The 22,303-nt window shown below is 43.1% G+C and overlaps 1 protein-coding gene across 4 annotated transcripts in view; it reads left to right on the top strand.

Annotated features, from left to right (window-relative positions):
* Positions 1–222: 222 nt before the first annotated feature.
* Positions 223–22,303, top strand: part of tle2a (TLE family member 2, transcriptional corepressor a) — a 36,659-nt gene continuing 14,578 nt past the window's right edge. For all 4 annotated transcript variants that reach the window (XM_068319466.1, XM_068319467.1, XM_068319468.1 and 1 more), the window contains exons 1-3: positions 223–652; positions 9,871–10,034; positions 17,938–18,001. In XM_068319466.1, the coding sequence (XP_068175567.1) occupies positions 629–652; positions 9,871–10,034; positions 17,938–18,001 (252 nt within the window). In that variant the 5' untranslated portion in view covers positions 223–628. The remainder of the gene's footprint in view (positions 653–9,870; positions 10,035–17,937; positions 18,002–22,303) is intronic.

A 22,303-nucleotide genomic window follows, 5' to 3' on the forward strand; every position in this document is an offset into this window, starting at 1 on the left:
GTGTCTTCTTTAGAGGAAAGCTGTCCCACTGAGGATCAGAGAAGGGGGAGTGTTGTGTGAAAAGAGCGCAGGGCCAGCGCGCCAGACAAAAGAGGCTGCGGCTGCGTTCAATGTGCCGGTGGTGGTGTGTCCGTCTCCGAAGCCACAAGCAAAACCACATCCCCCCCCCCCACCACCACCACCACTACACACACACACACACACACACCCTCTGGCCTTTAAGACTACAGACGGCCACGAGGTACCGAGGGAGAAGCCAATTGTGCTATCGTGTAATTGCTGGAAGTTGGGGACTTGGGAGAACGCTTCCCGTGGAGCGGCTGTTCCTCCTCTCCTCCGTTCCTTTATTGCGCGTCGAGGCGCGGCGCGGCGCGGTGCGGGGCTTGGAGATATAACCCAGAACAAAGGAGTTTGGAGCGTGGAATGAGCTAGCTTTGCCATCGCCGTTGAAACCGGGCCAAATGTTTCTCTAAAAAAAAAAAAACAACAACCCCCCAAAGCACTTCATCGGCTGCTCGTGGTTTTTTTTTTTTTTTCTTTTTCGGCGAAGCTTTTCCGCCCAGAAAGGGATAAAGAAGTCGGACCAAAAAAAAATCAACCCGCACGGAGACGCAGGTCAGCGGCTGCTATGTTTCCACAAAACCGACCCCCGGTAAGTAAGATACGCTGGAACCGACTAACGTGCTTTTATTGTCGTATATTCTCGGGACCTAACGTGTAGAATGAACACCGGGTTGGTTTGGGAACCCCCCCCCCCCAACGGGGCCGATCCTGTTAGTTTTTCCTCGTTCTTGCCGAATGGATCCGGGGATTCTTTCATGCTCCGTTACATAAAACCCAACCTTTATCGTTTCGGTTGTGCATTCTTTGTCTTATGAAAGGTCAGATTGGGTGTTGATAGCTGGGGGATTGTGAGGCAGAGCCCCCCCACCATAAACACGTCCAACTTTGCTGAGTTTCTTTGTGTGCGTATTTGGTGTCTTTGGAGGCCAGCAGGAGAAGCAGCTTAGAAATAAGGAGTCTCCTTCTATTTCTCTACTATTGTGGAGTTCAACCACATGATGTATGTTGTGACCCCTTCCCCATGGTGTGTGTGTGTGTGTGTGTGTGTGTGTGTGTGTGTGTGTGTGTGTGTGTGTGTGTGTGTGTGTGTGTGTGTGTGTGTGTGTGTGTGTGTGTGTGTGTGTGTGTGTGTGTGTGTGTGTTGTTGACACGTTACAGCCAATGGCATGCTCTTCAAATGTGCCACTCATTTTTACACTTATATATATATATATATATATATATATATATATATATATATATATATATATATAAAGAATCGCTCTGCCTTTTTATATGACATCCAGGGTAATGCAATGACCCTGACTTTGCTGATTTGATAGACTGAAAACTAGAATCTATCTCCTTTTTTTTTTTATTGTGGCTGTAAAAATGGAAACTAAATTGGCACGCTGTCTGTCTTTCGAAACAGATCTCTGCGAGGTTAGGAGCAATATTCATGCTGCACGGCTTTAATTTGTTTTAGTCAAGTTAGATGGAGAGCTTTTGAGCCGATTGAAATACATAAACACTCGTCCTCCAGCTATGTGAAGTATCAATTAAGACCTGCTCATTTGCCTAACCCTCATCTACATCCCTCAGCCATGCCACCCTGCACCCACCCTCCCACATTGACTCACATTTATGTGCATTGAGACCAGATTAAATTAAAAAAAAAGTGCATCTTCTTGTAAAAAATTGTTCATATCACTTGAATTTTATTTTTTGAAGACAAAGATCCAAAATACACATTTTAAATTTTTATGTGTGTTGGGATAACACTTAAATTATCCCATAATGCATTACAACTTTTATTCCAGTTTGCACTTCCTTTGATGGATCTCATGAGGCCTCCCTGTACCGAAACATACAACACACACACACACACACACACACACACACACACACACACACACACACACACACACACACACACACACACACACACACACACACACACACACACACACACACACACACACACACACACACACTAGCAGCTGTGTATAGTATAGCTGACTGCAGGAGGCAGTTTGTGGGTCTGTGGTTTGCTCTGTAAACCCAATCTCCCAACCGCTCCATGCTGTGTTCCTGCAAAGACTCCAAACCACATCTTAATGCATGGGCAGGCATCCCGGGGTGAGAGGAGCAGGCTGCAGCAGGTCGGGGTGAATTCGTAGGCCAGTGGTCCTGATGCATTTCCACCCCCCTTAAGCCAAAACCCGTAAGACCCATGTCCTCATGAAGTGGAGGTGGTTCTTGTTTGCATCCTTAGTGGAGGATCACTCAAACTGTGAAAAATGCCAAGCTGGCAGTAACCTATCGTCACTGAACGCTCTTTTATTTAATTGCAATTATAATTATTTTTAATTTTACATATATTGTATACATATATATTTTCAGGTGTTTTAGGACATGTATGCAGATGACATGATGATTTTTTGACAAATACAGTAAATAAAAGTGATATTAGCATGTGTGTTCCCCGTAACAGAAAAATAGTGATCCAACATCTGTTTGTATCTTTTTGCTGTTAAGGGGTCACCACTGATGGTGAACCTCGGTTCAGCTTTTGAATTCAGGGCGTTATTAATAACCATTTTAATAATGTTCTGTAATCCAACAGGGAACGCCGTGATCTCACCGGCTTCTGATGCGTCATCGTGTTTGTCTTATTATCCACTCCGCTGATTTCACCGTTACCCAGAATGTAAATTGTAAATATTCATCAGAATTTTCAGAGCTGCTTCTTGCTCTAATGTGTTGGTAGTGACTGGATGTACATTTTGCAGTGGTGAGGTCAGCTGCTTCTTCCTTGTTGCTGTTGTGTTGGGTTATATTTTGCATTGTTTGGATTTGTTTATGACCCCACGTCCTACTTTTGCTCTTGGGGGTAGACTATCTTAAGAAGCACATTTTATCTGCACATTCTGTGGACATGAAGACTGTACTAACAGAAGCAATGGCAAAAAAAAACCTTTTAAAGTGACTACAGAATGTTAGACATATATTTAATATATAATAGCTTATTTTTAACTGAACCGTTAAATTAGTGACGTGTGTGATGTGTAATCAAGCTTGACATCAGTGCTGGACGTCATACTTGTGTGCGATGCTACCTTCATGTAGCATGGAAGGTAAACAATGGTTTATGCATCATTGTGTCATTGTTTATAAAGCACTACTTGGTACATCTATAAGGAATCACTAGAGGCCAGCTCTGCTATGTTAGACCTATTGTATGTGCATCAAATTTGACCACACAGCTTTCATGACTAAAAGAATGTAGGGTAACCATGTTCTTCCAATACTGTATATCTAAAAAATTTGAAAAACTCAAGTCACGGAATGTCATCTGTGACCTTGGGTTTAATTTTTAGCTTTTTTTTTGCAGTGTAATTGCACATTGAATGAGTCATTTTATAGATTTTGTATGAACCTACAAAAAGAACATCTGCACAGGATTATTGATATCATATTGCGTGTGTATTATTAATTACATTTTTTCAGTTTTTAAATAGTTCTCATTAGCTAAAGCTAAATCATGAGGGTTTTTTATAGGATCAATCTTAATTTCAGGATTCTCTCAAATATTCAGGATGAGCTGAAACGTACCATGAGTCACATTTATATTGTAAAATGAAAAAAAAGGAGGTAAAGAGATATATAATGTACTTTATATACAGTACATGTATATACAGTATTATGTATATATAATGAATATTTATGTGTATATATTTATATATATAATGTATGTACTGTATATAAAATATTTACTATATTCAATATATGCATGTTTGTGCATGTATGTGGGAGACTGTGATATGTCTGTCTCCTTCAGTAAAGGTGTTTTCTCTAAATTAAAATCCCGTCAGTACAGATTGATGTTGTCAGGAAGGAGATGCAGCCCTTTGTGGGGAGGGGGGGGGGGCACCACAAAGTGAGCATAAAGCAACCCTCAACTTCCCCAGCCTTAGCGAGCTTTTAGCTCTTTATAGCCGCTGTTGTCCAGCGGTGGGAGTGTGGCTATCGATCAGGAGCCTGCCTGCTTTGCTCAGCCGCCGATTAGTTGGAGAGAGAGAGCGAGAAGGCAGGAGAAAATGAAGGAGAAGATGCTGGAGGCATCTCAGGTTTACACCAGCAGATGTGGAGTGGTGTCTCTGTGGAAGGAACAAACCGGCGGAGGGGGGTTACCTCATAAAAGAAGGCACCTTCAGCAATTAAACCAGCTGACAGATAAACTGTGGCGTTTGCTAATGTAGGCTGACAGCAGGGAAATTTGAATAACGAGACTTGTGGGAGGAAGGAGAGACGAGGAGGTGGATGGGGTGGGGTGGAGGGGGGGGGTGGTAGCGAAAAGGAAGATGTGTGGTCCTAATGAAACAGGTGCCTGGCAGCCCCTCTCCTCTAAGTGCAGGAATCAGAGAGATTATCAGCATGTTCCTCCAGCACAAGCAGAACACATCTTGAAGCTTGGTGGGGGGAGTGGGATGGCGGTGGGTGGGTGGGTGTGGGCTGTGGACCGCTGCCTTTCCTTCCCCACTGGAAACTGCTATAATGATGCAAATCATCCCTGTTGTTGACAGTAGTGTTGGAATAATTTGATATAATCAGCTTTGAATGCGGGGACAGCGTATCGACACGCTTCGTGGCGTTCAGAGGTGGGGAGGCATGTGTTTTTAGGCATCTGTGTGGGGGCGGACGCTCAGGGAGTCCTTCAGGAATGCTATTCTGGGTTAGACCGACTGTCATTGCATCCTTGGTGGTAGTCGGATGAGAGGGGAGACGGAGAGAGAGCTCGGTAGGTGTTTAGGCTGATGACTGACTGTGTGGTTAAACAGTGTAATTAGTGGCCTGAGGAATGGGCAGTGCTATATGAAAGCACCTCGCTCCAAAGGAGAGATCCGTCACCATGGTTCTAGGGAACAAGCCAGCAGCTTTTCCTGAACTGGTCCAGACTGATAGATCTGACCGATACCCAGAAGATAAATCCAAAGGTTTCTGTATGTTCAAAGTTGTGCTTTCCAGTGCATTGTCTTGACAAATGTTTTATATCTTGCTGTAAAATTAGTTGCAGACATTCATTTTTGCCCTCATGGTGAAGTTAAAGATTTTTTTTTTTTTGCATCTCCCCCATGTTTCATTTGTTACCATCATGAAGTCAAGATATCTGTTTTTGGTTTATCATCAAATGCTTTTATAACTTGTGATACTTTCACCACCCCTCACTGCACCATTCATTCACTGATGATACAATAAGATGGTTAATATTACTTGTTTAGTATTGTCCGCTGGGATAGGCTCCAGCAACCCCCCTGACCCGCGGCTGTAGATGAGATGATTACAGTTGTCTCGGCTATAAGAAGATGAATGAATGGATGGATCTTAGCACTTGTTTGAAAGCACCTCTATGTAAAGGCTCTCCGTGGCCATCGCACGTCTGCAGGCGGTCCGTGTTTCATCTTTGATATAAACTAGATCCTCTGAACAAAAGCTCAACACAATATATGTGCGTGATTTGTTTGGGGAAAAGCAAGATAATAGGCAATTAGCAAGAACATTGCAAGTGTTAATTAGAATGTTGTGACCTTTTGTGCATAAAATATTTAAAAGAATGTTAGTCTGTAAAGATCCTTGGGTAAATTACATCTTTTTTGGAACTAGAAAATAAAAGGAATGAGAATGGAAGAGGTTGTCCACACGAAACATTTTTCCTCTTCTCCCCTGCAGCTGTGTAAAGAAGAGAGAGGAGTGTTCCTATACGTGAACCCAGTCGTTACACAACCAAATCATAACACCGATGGCCCAATTTCTGTCCCATCAGAACATTTTGTATCACTATGGGTCAGCGTGGTTAGTGAGGATCAGGACTCGTCTTGTAGAATCCAATTCACAGTGACATGAGAGCTGCAGTCATATGAACACCATAAAATGCACATGTGCTTGTAAATACTTGTGGAGTGCTGCATCATGCACACATCCACTGAGTGTGTGTGTGTGTCTGTGTGTGTGTCAATGTGCATGTGTTTTTCTGTGAGTGGGGCCTTTAGATCTCGGATGTGAGGTCATTGTGGTTTGCTGCTTGCGGTGTAATTAGAGGTAGCTGAAATGAAAAAGGAATGATTGTATTTGGGGAATGCCACGTTGTTAATCGTCCCATCTTGTCAGAATTGATCATCTGCACGGACACAAGTTTCCTTTCCTGGGCTCGTTTTTTTTTTGTTTTTTTTTCTTCCAACATGCTTTTTGTTTGTGCGTTATTTTACATGTCTTTGTATTCATGAGTTTTTGTCGTATGTTATGTTACATAAACTGCATATCATCAGCTTTTTTGACGTTGGTTGAATGTGACTTGGGGAAACCTGAATCTTCTGGCAGAGGCAGACGTGCATCTTTTGGATCCCTCAGTCACTCCTTGTACTTCTTGATGTAAGAAGTTCCCTGTTAAGCTAACCGGAGCTATGATTTGTGAGTCTGTCAGTACTGACAACCAACCCTTTACTTTCATGTGCTGAGCTGGCAAAGCTCCCTGTACTTAAGGTGCTGAGGTGGATACCTGGTAATTAACATATGTTTAGCGTGTGTTAGTGTTGCCTTGACTTGTTTGACTAGGTTGAAACTGGTTTTTAATTTGGCAATTCCACATCGGAGGCTGCGCCGCTGCTGTAATTCCTGATCCTTTGTTAATGCTTCATCTGTTTACCATCTTCTACTCATTCAATTTAGCGCCAGCCATTTAAAAATGCCAGCTATGCTAGAATGAATTAACCACTGATGGCAGCAAAGCTCATGCGAGTCTTATCAATAAATCAATGACGGTGAGATTTGTGCTGGATCTAAACTCGCTCTCGGTACCCTCCTCTGGTTTGCATTAAAAATGGCTTTAGTGGATTGTTTCCTCTTCTATCCCATTAACGGGATGAGAGGTTGGATTTGAAATATTTTCTATTCCGATAGATGACTTCTCCAGTCTACCTCGCACTTCCCCTCATCATAGCGGCTTCATTTAATCATTGCAATTGACTTAGACCTTCGAGCGTTGAGAGATTAGTGTTGGAACATGTGCGAGTGCGTCTGATGTAAGCCATAGCTAAACTTCTCTTCCCTGAGTTTGAAAACATATCACCGTGAAACCTCGACTTTTAACTCGGGCTTTCTTTCCACGGTGGCACCGGTGACAAGACTTTGTCTGCTCAAGCCCCGGAAGCACCTCTCCACTGATTGATCTAAGCAGATGACAAATCAGACCATCTCTAATCGTATCAGCAAAAGCTCTCGCCATCTAGACACAAAGACTAGGCCTGTAATTGTCCAGCAGCAATAGATTGAAGCATGGAGGGCAGACTGTGTGTCTCCTGTTTGCCCTCCAGTCAGGACACAGATGAGAGGGAGGGAATAACCGAGGGTGGGATTATCAGGTGAGACTGCCACCCAAGATCCATTCCCAAAGGTCACCGGGTCAGTTTTATGACCCGACCTCTCACTTTAAAACCTCCTCAGCAGTTTAGTGGATCATTAGTTAGGACAGATTAAACAGCAGCGGTTTTGTAGTGGGGAAGGGGGTGATGAATACCGGGCTATTTGCTTCGCCTGTGTGTTTCAGGGATCTAATGGGTCACATGTGTCCAGTTTATGATGGTTTGAATCATCTTAACAACAAACACAGCCAGCAGATGGCAACTGCATGTGAGATCCCTTCGTGGCTTAGGCAGCAGAAAGATGGTGGAATGAATGAATGAATGAATGAATGAATGAATGAATGAATGAATGAATGAATGAATGAATGAATGAATGAATGAGGGAGTGAAAATGAAGATAATAAGAAAATAGAAAGTTTTTTTTTTTTTTTTAGCCATTTCCATGCCTCTTAATAGGATGTGCCCTCTCCTCTCCCCTCTTAACTGTCCTCTGTAGATGTGGCTGTGTAAAAAAAAAATCTTTGAAAAGCAGAAGGGGAATAGAGTGATTAAATAGGAGAGAAAAGGATACTCGCCTCCTTCCATCCTCCCATAAAATGGCTTTGGTGCTCTTTTTTTCTCCGTGCAAAGAGTAATTGCTGTGAGTGTGTTGTATGAAAAAAGAAGGGGATAGTGTGTATGTGCGTGTGTGTGTGTGTGTGTGTGCATGCGCGTGTGTGTCTAATGGTGGTTTTTTTGTATAAAGGAAAAGGCCTGAGTGTGTGTTGTTGTCTGCTCTAGGAGGGGGATCTGGCCGACAGATTGAGAGCAGCTTGTTAGAAAGAGGAAAAATGAGGCCACAGCCCCTCTCCTATCTTCATGTTTTGTTCTTTTATATTCCTTTTTTTTTGTTGTGTACCCTTTCTTTCTTCCCATTTTCACTTCAGTATTTTTCTGTCTTCTTTGTAGATGATTCTACATGTTGTCTTGTTCCCCTATACATTTCTGACCTCGCTTTCTAGCTTTATCATATTGTCAGCCCATTTTAACTTTCCATCATCTTTTTCCTCTCATCCTCTTTTCTATTCACCTGCCCCAGCTCTGTCTTTCCTGTCCTGATAATGCTTCACCTGCTGAAACGTGTTTTTTTCGGCTGTCATGTGCATACACATGTGTTTCTGTCACGCTGTGGTGGTGACGCTGGTGGAGAAATTTTGAAAATGTCAAATTAGGAACCAAAAATGGAGGAAAAAGCTTCCTGTTTGTCCGATGTGGTCAGTTTTTCATAGATTACAGACGGACTGTATTGCAAGGAGGAATATCTAACAATTACAGAGCTAAATTTGACTTGACTGATATTTATTCCAAGTTGCAGAAGGAAGGTTAGTGTATAAAATAAATCAGACGAACGCAAGCCAAGTTAAAGGAGTCATATTTAAGAGAAACAAGTTTCCCTCTTGGGAATAAATCCGACAACGTTAAAAAAAAACTTCAGCTACGTGGCAGTGGACGACAATTCAGATCTGCAATCTGCTGGGTCTGCTAACCAGTGCTTATTTGACATTAGGCTCGTACATCAAACATGTGCATCGACTAACGCTATAAATCTGTAAAAAATAAAATAAAACGTCTCATTTGAATGAAACTTGGTCCTTTCATAGTCTTCTGTACAACTTCACAGCTTTGGTGACAGATTGAAAAATGAGAAAATACAGTTTGAATCAGCGAAGAGAGTTTGGAATCCACCAGGACCTGAAAATTAAAAACAGTATGGTAAGAGAAAACTACTGAATATAATCACTTAACCTCATACTCCAGCATCATAAGGAGGGTGAAGCAGTGGTCCCGGCCGGGCCCCGTCCCACCCCACCCAGCCTCTTCACTGTTATTTTGACGGAGAGCCAAATGGACTGATAGACCAGTCCAGCTTTCAGACCCCTTTTGTTTGCCTGTCTTGCATCATTACCCCGTGGTCGTGGTCTCCTAATTGCTCTGAACCCTGCAGAGATGGGCGGACAGAGTGTTGGGAGCGGTCTCCAGCAAAGAAGACCTCCATCCCCTTCCCCCCCCCAACCCTTTACTGCTTTTCATTCTTTTAGTCAAACTTGAATGGCGCGTGTTCGTTTGGCTGAGGGGCTCTTTACCTCTCAAATTTCTGATCCGCTTCCTGGTGACACACTCATGTGTTTTTTCTGCTGGGTGATCAGTGGCAGTGTGACAGACATTCTGATGTACATGTGAAGATATGGTGCTCACCTTTGATCCCCGTGGTTGTTGTATTATATTCTCTGAAGCTGAAACCGTTTTGATTGAAGCTTTTTCTTTGTCTTTTACAAAGAAAATTATCTTACCATTGACTCTTGGATTTTGAATCAATTTTTAATATGGAATCTAACTGAATTATTACAATTATCCTGTATTTGCCTCGCAGGCACCTCTGCAGCCACCTCCGGGATCCTCCGCCTCTGTGGTGGCCGCGGCGGCGGCGGCGGCGGCAGCGGCGTCGGGGACACCACAGTCACTGAAGCTAACCTACCCAGAGACTTTGGACCGTATTAAGGAGGAGTTTCAGTTCCTCCAAACACAGTACCACAGGTGAGTGCTTATTATTTTGTTTGTCGGGGGGCGTTTAAAGTCCAGTTGGGAGGTGAATGCTGTTCAACTTGAAATGGCTTTGGGCCCCCAGCCAGTCTCTCTAGCCCCTTTCACACAGCATCTCCCTCCCTTTGTCCCACTTCAGGACTTCTTTTGTACGGCCCTTGTCCTCTAACCCTGTAGCCGCTGCTGCTTCTCTGTGTTTACGTGTCTGTGTGTGTTTATGTGTGTGGGGTGACTTTTTCAGCTGCAAGCGGAAAATGCAGGTGCACTTTTTTTCTTGTTTCTTGAACTGCTAGATTAGAACACTTATAGATGGTCCTGCACAACAAGTGGGTCCAAGCAGCAGCTAGTGCTTCAGCTTTGCATCCTTGTGGTTGTATAGATGGTGAACCCGACTCAGATTTAATCACCTTATGACCCTCCAGGTAATATTTCAGAGCTCCAGCGGATCACACTTGTAGCAGCAGTGACCCAGACAAATCGAGCCATTCGCTGACCCCGAGTCCCCTTTGAATCCATTAGTGGAGACTGTGTGATCAAGTCCATTGGCAACCATTCAGCAGGACAACTCTTGTTACAAAACACCTGGAGCATCGCCCTCTTGCCAAGCGTCGGTAATTAGGACCAGTGAGCAGGACAAACAAGCAGCGAATAATGAGATGGAGAACACGGTGTTGGAATAAGAGCAAGTTTGGGATTCCATCTTCATCTTCCAGTGTCGGCACCGGTGCACAGTTTTGGACGTACTTGTACAGGTTTCCAGGAACTTGATTAGATTAACCTTCCTGCAGACTTCTCACCGAAGTGTAGCACATTATCAGAATGCATATGATGAGAGATGGGAGCTTATACTTTGCTGTAATTCAAAGCAACAGCTTCTGTCATTATTGGAACAGAGTGTTTTAGATTTGTTCAGCCTTTCTGTGTAGTCCCTTTATGTCTGTAAATGGACACATACATCAGCTAGATGTTCCTTAATAATGAAGTGAGTTCATACGGGACTGGCTTTTTTTGTTTGGTCAGCTGACGCTTGTGATAAAAACTACTGGTGTTAGCTGTATATGAGCATCACTTGATTTTTTCAGGCCTTTAAGCATCACCAGGAAAAGCTTCGCTGAACATCACCAGAAGAACAGTGAAACCAGTCTAGTAAGTTTAGAAGCAGCTCGATTTCAGCTTCCTTTCTAGAAGTATCTTTAAGATGTCAGTCTGGCAGCACTTTTGGAAGGTCTAGAAAGATTGTTCCTTACAATTAGCCATAGCTTTTGTTTAGTCCTGCAGCAGACGGGCAAGAGCACAGGTCCACACGTGACTGCAGCAGAACTCCTTCTATACGACTAACTTTACAGAGAAAACGTGACCTGGACGCCCACAGAACTAGACACAAATTATACTGCATTTGCTTAGCACACTCTTAACATACAAGCATGGGCCTCGCTCACTCGTCTACACACACGCACACTCACACACAAATACAGTAGGTATAGGTATTCCAAGAAATGGCAAGGCTTAGTTTTGCACTGTATTTCCAGAGAAGGTAGCTGCAGTCTGATAGATGTTGGATTAGACCGCAGGATAAAGACAGAGGGGAAGGGATTATAGGTGATGAAATACAACTGTGTGTGTAGATTTTAGGATGAATGGGTGGGTGACTGGGTGTGTTTCTAAATTTATGCGGCATAGGTTGGTTTTGGTGGCGTGTGTGTGATTGGTATGAAGGGAATGGAAAGAGTAAGGAAACTAAAGAAAGGGAAGGGTTAATTAAAGGATCATTGGATGGTCAAGTGTGTGTGTGTGTGTTTATGCGTGCGTGCTCTCCCTGTCTAAACAGGCTGTAATCAGGAGACTGAAGGGAGATGGGAGGAGCTGCTGACACAGGGCTCTCATTACTGTAATTCTCTTTCTACAAACACACACAGTCTTAAATCAGTCATAATGCCTCGAGTGTGTGTATGTGTGCACATGTGTGTGTGGTCTGCAGAGTAAAATAGGCTCTCCACCTCGACACTAACATGCTGGCACTCTTCACTCGTGCCCTTTCACTCATCTCTGCCCATATACTACACAATAGTTGTAATTATTGCTGCACTAAACCTTGAGTAAGTGTGTTCTGTTCTTAACCAGAGAGGCACCGGTGCTATTGGCCTGATGCGCCTGTGTCTGTCAGATCATATGCTCATATCTGGGGTAGATTGGTTAGTAATCACTGGAGAATTGATTTGGCTCAACACCACACATAAAGAGTACCTTGACATGTGAGGCGTTGGTCATAAATCATAGAGGAGCTGACGTCTATGCGTTGTGGGCTGTCAGAGAAAATAGGACATTGCCTTGGACTCTGGGAATTTCACGCAACATTGTTCGGTAATTTTCTAGGTGTAATTAATCAACAGATGAGAACAATTGTTAGTCTGTGTTCATATGTTGAAAAGTGGCACACCATAAACTTTCACATTGCTGTACAAATTGCATCAATACCTCCATAGTGTTATATTTTAGTTCCTTATTTCTCACATGTTGTTTTTGTATATTTAACATTATCACTAACTGGGTTAACTGTTTGAACATGAGAAACAAATTATCCTTCTGTTGCCTAATTGAAATGCCTGTACACCATTTCAAAGTAATGTATAATCTTCACTTAATAAGAGAAGCTAAATATTTTTCCAGCAGAGCACAGAGGAGAGGTTGATCAATAGTTAATGTGATGTAAAGTGAACAGGCACATACCTGCAGGCTGCTTGGCTAAATGGTAATGCTGTTTCTGAAGACACGACACTGGTGCAGCCGCTGCGTTTCCCATTGGTGTGTGTTGTATTTATTGTACTTGTGTATCATGTGTCAAACAACGTGTTCGCCCTAACAGAAATGGGATCCGGAGGACGCGATGGAGGAACCGGACTTGCAGTAGGATTAACATGCATCAGTTGGAAAAGTGTTAAGCCTGATTACCTAGAACCATCAAAAATATATTCTGATGATCAGAATGCTTTCTGTCAACTGTACAACCCAAACTGTCATGCTTTCAAGTGGTTTCTCACTTGTACATAATATGAAAAGGTTGCAAATCATCTAAGTTTTGCCAAAACGCTATCTGGTTCCACCTGCTCGAGTGTGACAATGTTCAGCTTTTCTTCCCCTTTGTATACCATTGAAATTTATGTCCTCGGGCTTTGCTAATGTTTCCTACAATTTTCTGACATTCCATGTCATGAATAGATGAACTGAAAAAAATAAATGGCAAATTAAATTATGCTTAATTGCCTTCAGCGTTGATACTCATCAGTCCTGTTTTTAATATATTCATTTCATACTTTTATGTTTTTTCTTAAAACCTTTTTTAGTCTAACCAAAGTTGCAAGGACTGAAGCGTTTGAACATTACTTAGGATATTCAATAAAATAGTCTCAAGTTGTTACAGTTCTTGTTAAATTAAAATAAAATTTCATTAAAAAAAAACCAAAAACACATCCATGGATGGGTGGTTTCTGAATCTCGTAGCTCCTCAGCATATCTGTAAGGCTCAAATACAACAACCTTATGGAGGAAGTTAATTTCACTTGCTTTTTTCTGTAAGCTCATTCTTTGTGACCCTGGCCACTCCATATATTCTGCAGCAGGAACATACCTTTTGTAGATCAAAAAGGGAAATTGAGAGCTTTTCCTTCACACCAAACCACTTATCCATGCATCCATTCATCCATTCATTCATTCATTCATTCATTCATTCATTCATTCATTCATTCATTCATTCATTTTCTCAACCCGCTTCATCCATCTCACACTGAATTTTCCCACCTTTCCCACCTGGGAGAGAACAGATTGCTGACACACCTGGCTGCAAAACTCGTCTTTGCTTTCAGAAGAGCAAACTGACAGACAACAGGACCGTGTCATCTGCATAGAGTAGCGATGTAATTCTGAGGTTCCCAAAGTGGACAAGCTCCTCACCTTGACTATGGCTTGAGATCCTGTCCATAAACATCCCAAAGGGGATCAGGGGCAAAGGGCCTTAATGGCAGAGTTTAACTCTCTGAGAACATGATTGACTGTATTCTGAGAATACAGACAGGCCTGTGATTATATATGCACTAGGTCTTAGTAATAAATCCATACTCCAGTAGCGCCCCCATTGGACACAACATCCACAAAACCCATATAGACCAAATGAGTCAAACTCCCATAACCCGTCAGTAAACCCATAAAGAGCGACTGGTTTTCAGTTGTGTAAAATGTTTGACGACTAAAAACATCCAAAGCTCAAGATGTCATTTCAGATTTCTTGCTATGCACGTTAAACTGTTGGAAATACAAATCATTTGAGGGCATCATGATACGTGACCAAAGCAAGAATGTCTTGAGAATTTATTGAAATTAAGAAATAATTCATTGGCCTGCGTTTTATTTTAAATAATGAACATCAACCCAACAACATATCTTTTTAAAATCTTCTATATTTATTCCTAGACATGGTTCAAAATGTCATAATAAAGCACTGACGCTCAGCCAATAAGTGTATGACCACAATCCCAATTAACAACCAGGAGAACTCTGGTTTTGATTGTGGTCAGTGGTCGTTCAGCAGGTCAGAACTTCAATTACTAAAAAGCATTTAGAAAAATGAAAAGTGCTCACACTAGATTATGTTTTCTGAACGTTGTCCAGTTCAAGACATTCCGTCTTGAGTTGGAAGTTTGGTCAAATCAAAGTCGTTATTTAAGTACTTATGACCTTGACTTGGGTGTTCAGCTAATTTGATCATTTATTGGTGTTTCCATTATTATAGAAGCTTTTTAAAAATGGAGTAAAGTGGACCTTGAGTTGTACACTAATAATCTAGGCACCTTAACATTAATGTTATATTGATCATTTTAGATCTTCACACTCCTCCATTCTTCACTTTTTAGAACTTCTTTTTATCTGGAGAGACGTTTTTTGCATGTAAACCTTTTTTTTTTTTTTTTTTAACAGACAATTGATGAAGCTGAATAGTATTTGTTTTATCTCCTCTTAATTGTGAAACTTTCCTTCAGTCCTGCTCATACAAAACCTTCAGTGGAGGAAAAAATCAATATTCTTGTGCATTTATGTTTGAAATATCACCGATAAAAATATTCATCAACCACAAGAAAGGGAGAGATGCAAAGAAAGAAAACTAGAAATGTCTGTGTTCCTTTTTGTTAAATAATCAATGGAGTAATTCTGAAAGTAGAAGCAAGGTGAAGAAAAAAAAGAAATGCTGAAAAGAAATTTTTACAATGCTCACACGTCTGATTCAAACACGGGAAACAAGGCGGTCTACACATTCGCCAGAGTCCAGGGTTTTCATTAGATGTTTCACTCTCTGCAGGCATATGTGTGTGTGTGTGTAAGTGTGTGTGCACATGTGCATGTACTGTACATAGTGCTCATATGTGCATTTTGTTTGTGTCTCTACTTGCCTGGCATGCAGTATATGCAGGGTGGGGGACTTTGGTTTAGTTTTATACACACACACACACACACACACACACACACACACACACACACACACACACACACACACACACACACACCTAACAGCTTTCATGCTCATAGTGGTATGTTGGTGTGTTTGTGTGAGCACATGTGTGTGTGTTCACTAGCAGTGCAGCACTGACAGAGCTGTCTGAAGGCTGGCAGGCTGCAGATTTGTTCCGCATTCGGGTGATCATCTTATCTCCTGTCACATACAGTGAAAGATTGGAGGAACGGAGCCCACCGTGACACGCATACGCATGCACGCGCGCGCACACACACACACACACACACACACAGTCCTATCTGCATTTTTTTCTTCTTTGGATTCTCTCTCATGGTTGCTCAGTCAGTCTTGTTTTTTTTCCCCCCGTGTTGCTGCTTCTCTCCTCCAAACCTTCTCTTCGTTCTTCTGCCAGTAAATGGTGCTGAGCCAAACACTAATTATTACAGACAATCATTTCAACATGAAATACCCACTTCCTGCTCACTGCTCTCCTCGAATCTCTCCCTCATTTTCTTCCCTCCTCCAACTCTTTTATGCCCCTGCAGTCACATAATAGCATATAAATACGCACGCACACACACACACACACACACACACACACACACACACACACACACACACACACACACACACACACACACACACACTAAATCCATTCCTTGAAGTCCATTTTGTAGGGAGAGATTATTTCTAGTTGAGTGCAACCTTGGGGTCTTTCCTTTAATCACGAGAAGTGTTCTCCTGCTCGGGTCGTGTGTTTGTGTGTTTTGTTTTTTGTATAACCTTGCACTGTCGTTGTTTAATGTCTAGAGTTCTATACCTAAAGAAGAATGGGTTTTACATTCATAGATTATTTTCTTCTACATCTGATAAACTAAAGTGGTTTTGTGAATGACAACAGTCTTAATGTTCTGTGCTGTGGTTTAGATGGTCAGAGTGTCATCCGTTCATAGAAAGGTCATAGGTTCAGACCCTGCTCCTTCTCGTCCTACTTTCTGATGTGTCTTTGAGAAAGTTCCTGAATTCTAGCTTCCTCCCCGGTACTATAAAGGCTGCCTGCAGCTCCTCAGGGACGGGTCGATGCCGAGTAGACCCCCCCCCCCCCATGGGATTAATAAAGAATTCAAGAAAAACGAGGAAAAAAAGAAATGCACATCACTTCTGTGCCTGTCATACTGAACGCAGGTGAAATGAAACCTTCAGTCAGAATGAAGTAAAGTGTCCATGTCAGTGTGTGTGTGTGTGTGTGTGTGTGTGTGTGTGTGTGTGTGTGTGTGTGTGTGTGTGTGTGTGTGTGTGTGTCTGTGTGTGTGTGTGTGTGTGTGTGTACCTGCGAGTTTTCAACTTAAACTTGGGATGAGTTCAGAGAAGCAATACACACACACACACACACACACACACACACACACACACACACACACACACACACACACACACACACAGTTACATTAGTTCACAGACCAGCTGTGAGTAACTTCTGCCAAGAGGCAATTCCACTCTAATAAAATCTGCTGGGTGGGGTGTGTGTGTGTGTGTGGGGGGGTAATCCTGCTAACCACCCTCCCCCTCCCTCTCCCACTCTTTCCCTCCTTCTCCTTTCGCGTCCTCTTCTCTTCAACTGGCAGGCAATGATAAATGAGTCAATTATATGTGTGTGTGGACGCAGCGCTGGGAAAGGGGGTGGGGGTGGTGGGGGGGTTGATGGGGCTGTTATTACCTGTTGCGGCTGGGGGTAATGTTGCAGTATTAATCATATTCTAATTTTCCTCAGCCAAATGAACCCACCTCCAACATCCCATCACACCGCTCCACCACCTCCCAATCAATCCATCTGACGCCTGAAAACAAGTCAGCGTAAACCGCCAAAGGCCCCGAGTACACAACCTCCCTGGGGAGGGATAGACGATTGGGGGGGGGGGGGGGGGGTGAGCAGCGGTTGCAGAGGAAGGACTTTGTGTGCTCGGACCAGATATACAAGCACATGTTTAAAACTGAAATGTGTGTGTGTGTGTGTGTGTGGGGGGGGGGGGGGTGAATGGATAGGTAGAAAATGATTTGGAGAGACGAAGAGAGAGACACCTTGGATGTGCCTGCCTGCAGTCTTGGCTGGGTTTGAGGCTCCAAGCGTGACTTCATCTATTTCTGCTCTGCTCTGAGGTGATAATGGGCTGTCAGCACCCCCCACCCCCCATCACCCCCCCCCCCCCTTCTCCCCTGCTGAGTGTGAGAGCAAAGGAACAGGGGGGGGGGGTGCTGGCACCCACAGTGAGCTGCGAGTCATTTGTTGTCATGTTGCTAATTGCGAAGTATATTTTTATTGTGGTAGTATGGAAACTCATTCTACACCCTCCCACCACCCCCACCCCCACCCCCCACCCCTTCTGCTTTCTGTTTCAGTCTGAAACTGGAATGTGAGAAACTGGCTACAGAGAAGACGGAGATCCAGAGACACTATGTTATGGTGAGACACGCAGAACCGTCCAGAAACCACACGACGTTCCGTAAGGAAAGGAGTGTGGTGTCTTTGCTCGCTGCTCTTTTACTAACCCCTGCTTGTTGCTTTTTGAATCTCTGGATTGCGTGTCACATAAATAACAGGTCAACAAAACATCAAACCCCTCCTGCACGGTCTTGCTGGCTCGCTCTTTTTTTTTCTTCTTTTTTTTTTTTTAACGCAGGCATCGATTGGACGAGGTTACAACCTCTACTGCCGGTGTGGAGGCGGAATCACAATGACATCACATAATGTCTTTGTGCTTCCTGTACAGAATGGTGAGGCGGTACACCTAGAAATGGCTGTCTAAGAAGGGTCCATGTACACACACACACACACACACACACACACACACACACACACACACACACACACAATCAGGCTACGTGCAGTGCCAAATCCACCGAATCCCTTTCATCTGTTAACAGCTGCCAAGCAACACCCACCAAAAGCCACATGGAGACCACACACATGGACACACACACACACACACACACACACACAGGACTGCAGCATAAACAACACTTACCATACATGTGTGTGCAAGCTTGAGCTGATGTGTTTTTTTTGCCGTCTCCTTCGTTGTGTGTAGAGTCACACGGACAAACTGGACTTTATTTTTAGTGTATCAAGCTGCAGCAGTGTAACTAGGTATCCTTACCTTGTTCATATTCTTTAGTTGTTCTTTCATTTGTTGTTCCACGTTGTGTTTGATTTAAAGCTGGGCTTCTCCTGTTTAGTTCAAAAAACCTGTAAAGCTGCTTGTTTTGGGAGAGCGGTTATCACTTTTATTATATTTAATGATTAAGAAGAGGATTTTTGGAGGGAAATCCTGCTTCTGCTTCTCAAAAGTACTAATAAAAGTATCATTTTAATATCTGCGCTAAAACAAGTATCAATAGCAATATGAACGCTTGTGAAACACCCATTTCTGTCTGTCTGTCGCCCCATTCGGACTGGTTTTCATTGCAGACATGTTGCCCTGATGTAACGTCCTGATTGCGTTGAGGGCGTAACATCAGGTAGAATAAACACAAGTTTATTCCACCTCTGCGATGCGTCAGAAGTAGAAATGGTGCTGAAACTAGTGTCTGGATGAAGGAAAGACAGCGATACGGTGGTATGGATGTCATGGTGGAGGAAAATGGCGAGGTGTAACTCTAGGGATTTACCAATGAGGAAGAGGCAGGAAGTCTGGTATCGAATGAACAAGCACAGAACGCAGCCTCTAAACTGAGGAGATATGAAGTGCATAAGATATCTTTTCATTAATAGGAAATTAATTTGTCAGTGATTTGGAGGAATTGTTTTGAGTTCCTTTCTCCCAAAAAAAATCCTAGAATACGATAATTTTTTTTATTTCTTTGGACGTAAATGTTTGCTGTCTTTTACGACGGTAAAGTTCAAAGCTTTGTTTGTTTGTTTTTTTTGAAACAGGGAATTTGAATTTGTCAGATTTGGACTTTTTGGAAGTTGTGTTGGTTATTTTTCTAAAGATGAATCATTTGAGGGAGACAATGATTGAGGAAATGATTGTCAGAGCTGTCATTGCAGCCCTGTAATCTTCTTAGTGATCGATGCAGACATGTACTGTAGCTGTCTCGCAGCTGTCTCATCGGCTGTCTGTCATCCTCTCCCACATGCTCTGTCAGAGGTTAGTGTGATCACAGTTACGGCTGAAGAAGTTACCAAAAAAGAAAAAGAAGGTAAAATCAGTGGCATGGGACTGCTTTGGGTTGAGGACGGATGTTTGTGTGATTTGTAGTCGACGGATACGAACACACACACGCATATACATACACTTTCAACACTTATGAAATGAGTTTGCAGGTCGGTTACATCATCATCCTCATCATCTCCTTTCCCCTTTTGCTGTCATCTGGTTGTTCTGCTCAGTTAAATTTGTCTGCTGACACCACAAGTCATTGATGATCTGACTGATGATGGACTGTCCTCGGCTGGGTGCAGAGCTGTGACTATTTTCCTTGCATGTTTCATTCGTATGCCTAGTGGTCATAATGCAATCTACAGCCTGTAGATGTATTATTCAAAAGCCAATGCCCATCCCTACTTTGGGTAGGTGGAAGATCTATGGACAGTGGGGGGGAAGTACAGTATTTTCCGCACTATAAGGCGCACCTAAAAGCCTTTTTCTCAAAAGCCGACGGTGTGCCTTACAATCCAGTGTGCCTTATATATGAAAAAAGCTTTAAAATAGGCCATTCATTCAAGGTGTGCCTTATAGTGCGGAAAATACTGTAAGTGTTCCCACTTACAAAGAATGGAGAGATGTATAAATTCATCCCAGGTACACTTCAACTGTGAGAGGCACAATCTAAACAAAAAAATATGGAAAATCACACTGTATTATTATTAAATAATTGATTTGTGTTTTATTGCATGAAATAAGTTTTTGATCGATAGGGAAACAGAACTTAATATTTGGTAACAAGACCTTTGACAGCTACAGAGGTCAGACAGTCCTTAGCACTCACTGCAGTACTCCTGGGGGGGGCAGCAGTAGCTAATTCCACTGGGCTGTGGACAGGATGGAGGTTGGTTCATGACCCACATGAAACAAAATGACCCAAGTGTTTCAGATTTCAGGGTTGTCACTGGGCAACACAGTTTCATCTCCTCCAGAAACTCTTTGTTGGGTTCCCGTCTGGAGACGGGGTTCATCACCCCAGGAGCTTGAGATTATTCTTACAGAACCCCTCTTTAGTTGCCCTGGCTGTGTGTTTCGGGTCGTTGTCATGCTGGACGACCCAGCCACCACCCATCATCAGTGCTCTTACTGAGGGAAGGAAGTTGTTGCCCAAAATTACAAAAAATGACAGACCTATTCCTTCTTGTAAAAACCCCTCAATTGATGGTGCATCAAATCCCCCCCCTCCCGCCAGGATTTATTCATTTGTTCAACAAAACATTTCCGTCTGAATTCCTTCATATAGGACAATGGTAGCATTCCTACCAGACTAGTGAAAGACCATCAGCTGAGATACTGGGTATTCTCCTGGATGGTTCACATGCCATGGAAACCTGGTACTGCTGCAGGCGTGATCACATGGTGCGTCGTCTGAAGGCTGCTGCTCGAAATCCTCTTCAGTGTGAAGCTTTTGCATCTCATCACTGAGCTTGAAGGAAGTTAAAGAAAAGAGGATGTGACCATGATTTGACTCCCGGAATGATTCCTGAAAATCTGGTCATTATGCACATGAGGCACCGGCGCGCTTTATGATGCCAGAGAGACATTAACGCACCGCATTCAGAAGGTCTTCACTCTGAATATTATTGGCTGTAGGATTAAAGGATCAGCAGGTTTCTTCTTAGATAAAATAATGGTTAAAACTCTTTGTCTTCGTTTGTGTTTTGCGTCTCCAAACCTGCAGCCTTGATTTACCTGTGATCAGAGCCACACAAACACAACCACAGCTGACTGAGTGTAGGCTGTCCATAACCTGCTGTGCATGAAAAAGCACTATGGCAATCTTGGCAGAGAACAGGTTCTTTTTGGAGGGGGTGGGGTGGGTGGGGTAGAGGGGGGGGGGATTAGTTGGCATCAAGCATAGACCAGGTCTCCTTTCCTGGCTGATGATTTGGGTTTGGATGAGTTTGGATGTTGCTAAGTAACAGGAGAAACTTGGCAGACCGACTGCCAAGCAGAGCCGCCAGCTGCCAGGAAGGCGTCTTTTATGGTGGCACGCGCAAACACACACACACACACACACACACACACACACACACACACACACTATGTACACACATTCGCTTGTAAGCAAACATTCACATAAAGCACATAGATGTGCACGCCTACACAGTTTTGAGCTGGAGCTACAAAAACGCACACACCTGCTCGCTCGCTCGCTCGTTCACACACACACACACACACACACACACACACACACACACACACACACACACACGCACGTATGCTAACTGCCAGGAGAGATGTCTGGAGAGAGCGGACCCCTGCCATCTCCTCTCCCATCCTGCCAGCCTGTTCTGGCTGCCAAACTGCCAATCTCTCCTCCTCACAACCAGTCACACTGAAACGCAAATGTCAGCCTGTCACTTTTCGAGCCACCTTACTTTAAAATACCTTTTTAAAAAATTTTTTTTTTTTTTTTGCATTCATCTCCAAGAGAGAGACCCCAACCCATCTCTCTCTGGTATTCATCACCTCCTACGCTCTGTGCACATCCTTATACTTTCTGCTAAAAGCGAAGGTCAAACAGCCCAAATTAGACACGATAATTGCAATAATCT

Source organism: Antennarius striatus, chromosome 7 (genome assembly GCF_040054535.1).
Source record: "Antennarius striatus isolate MH-2024 chromosome 7, ASM4005453v1, whole genome shotgun sequence".
Taxonomy (NCBI): domain Eukaryota; kingdom Metazoa; phylum Chordata; class Actinopteri; order Lophiiformes; family Antennariidae; genus Antennarius; species Antennarius striatus.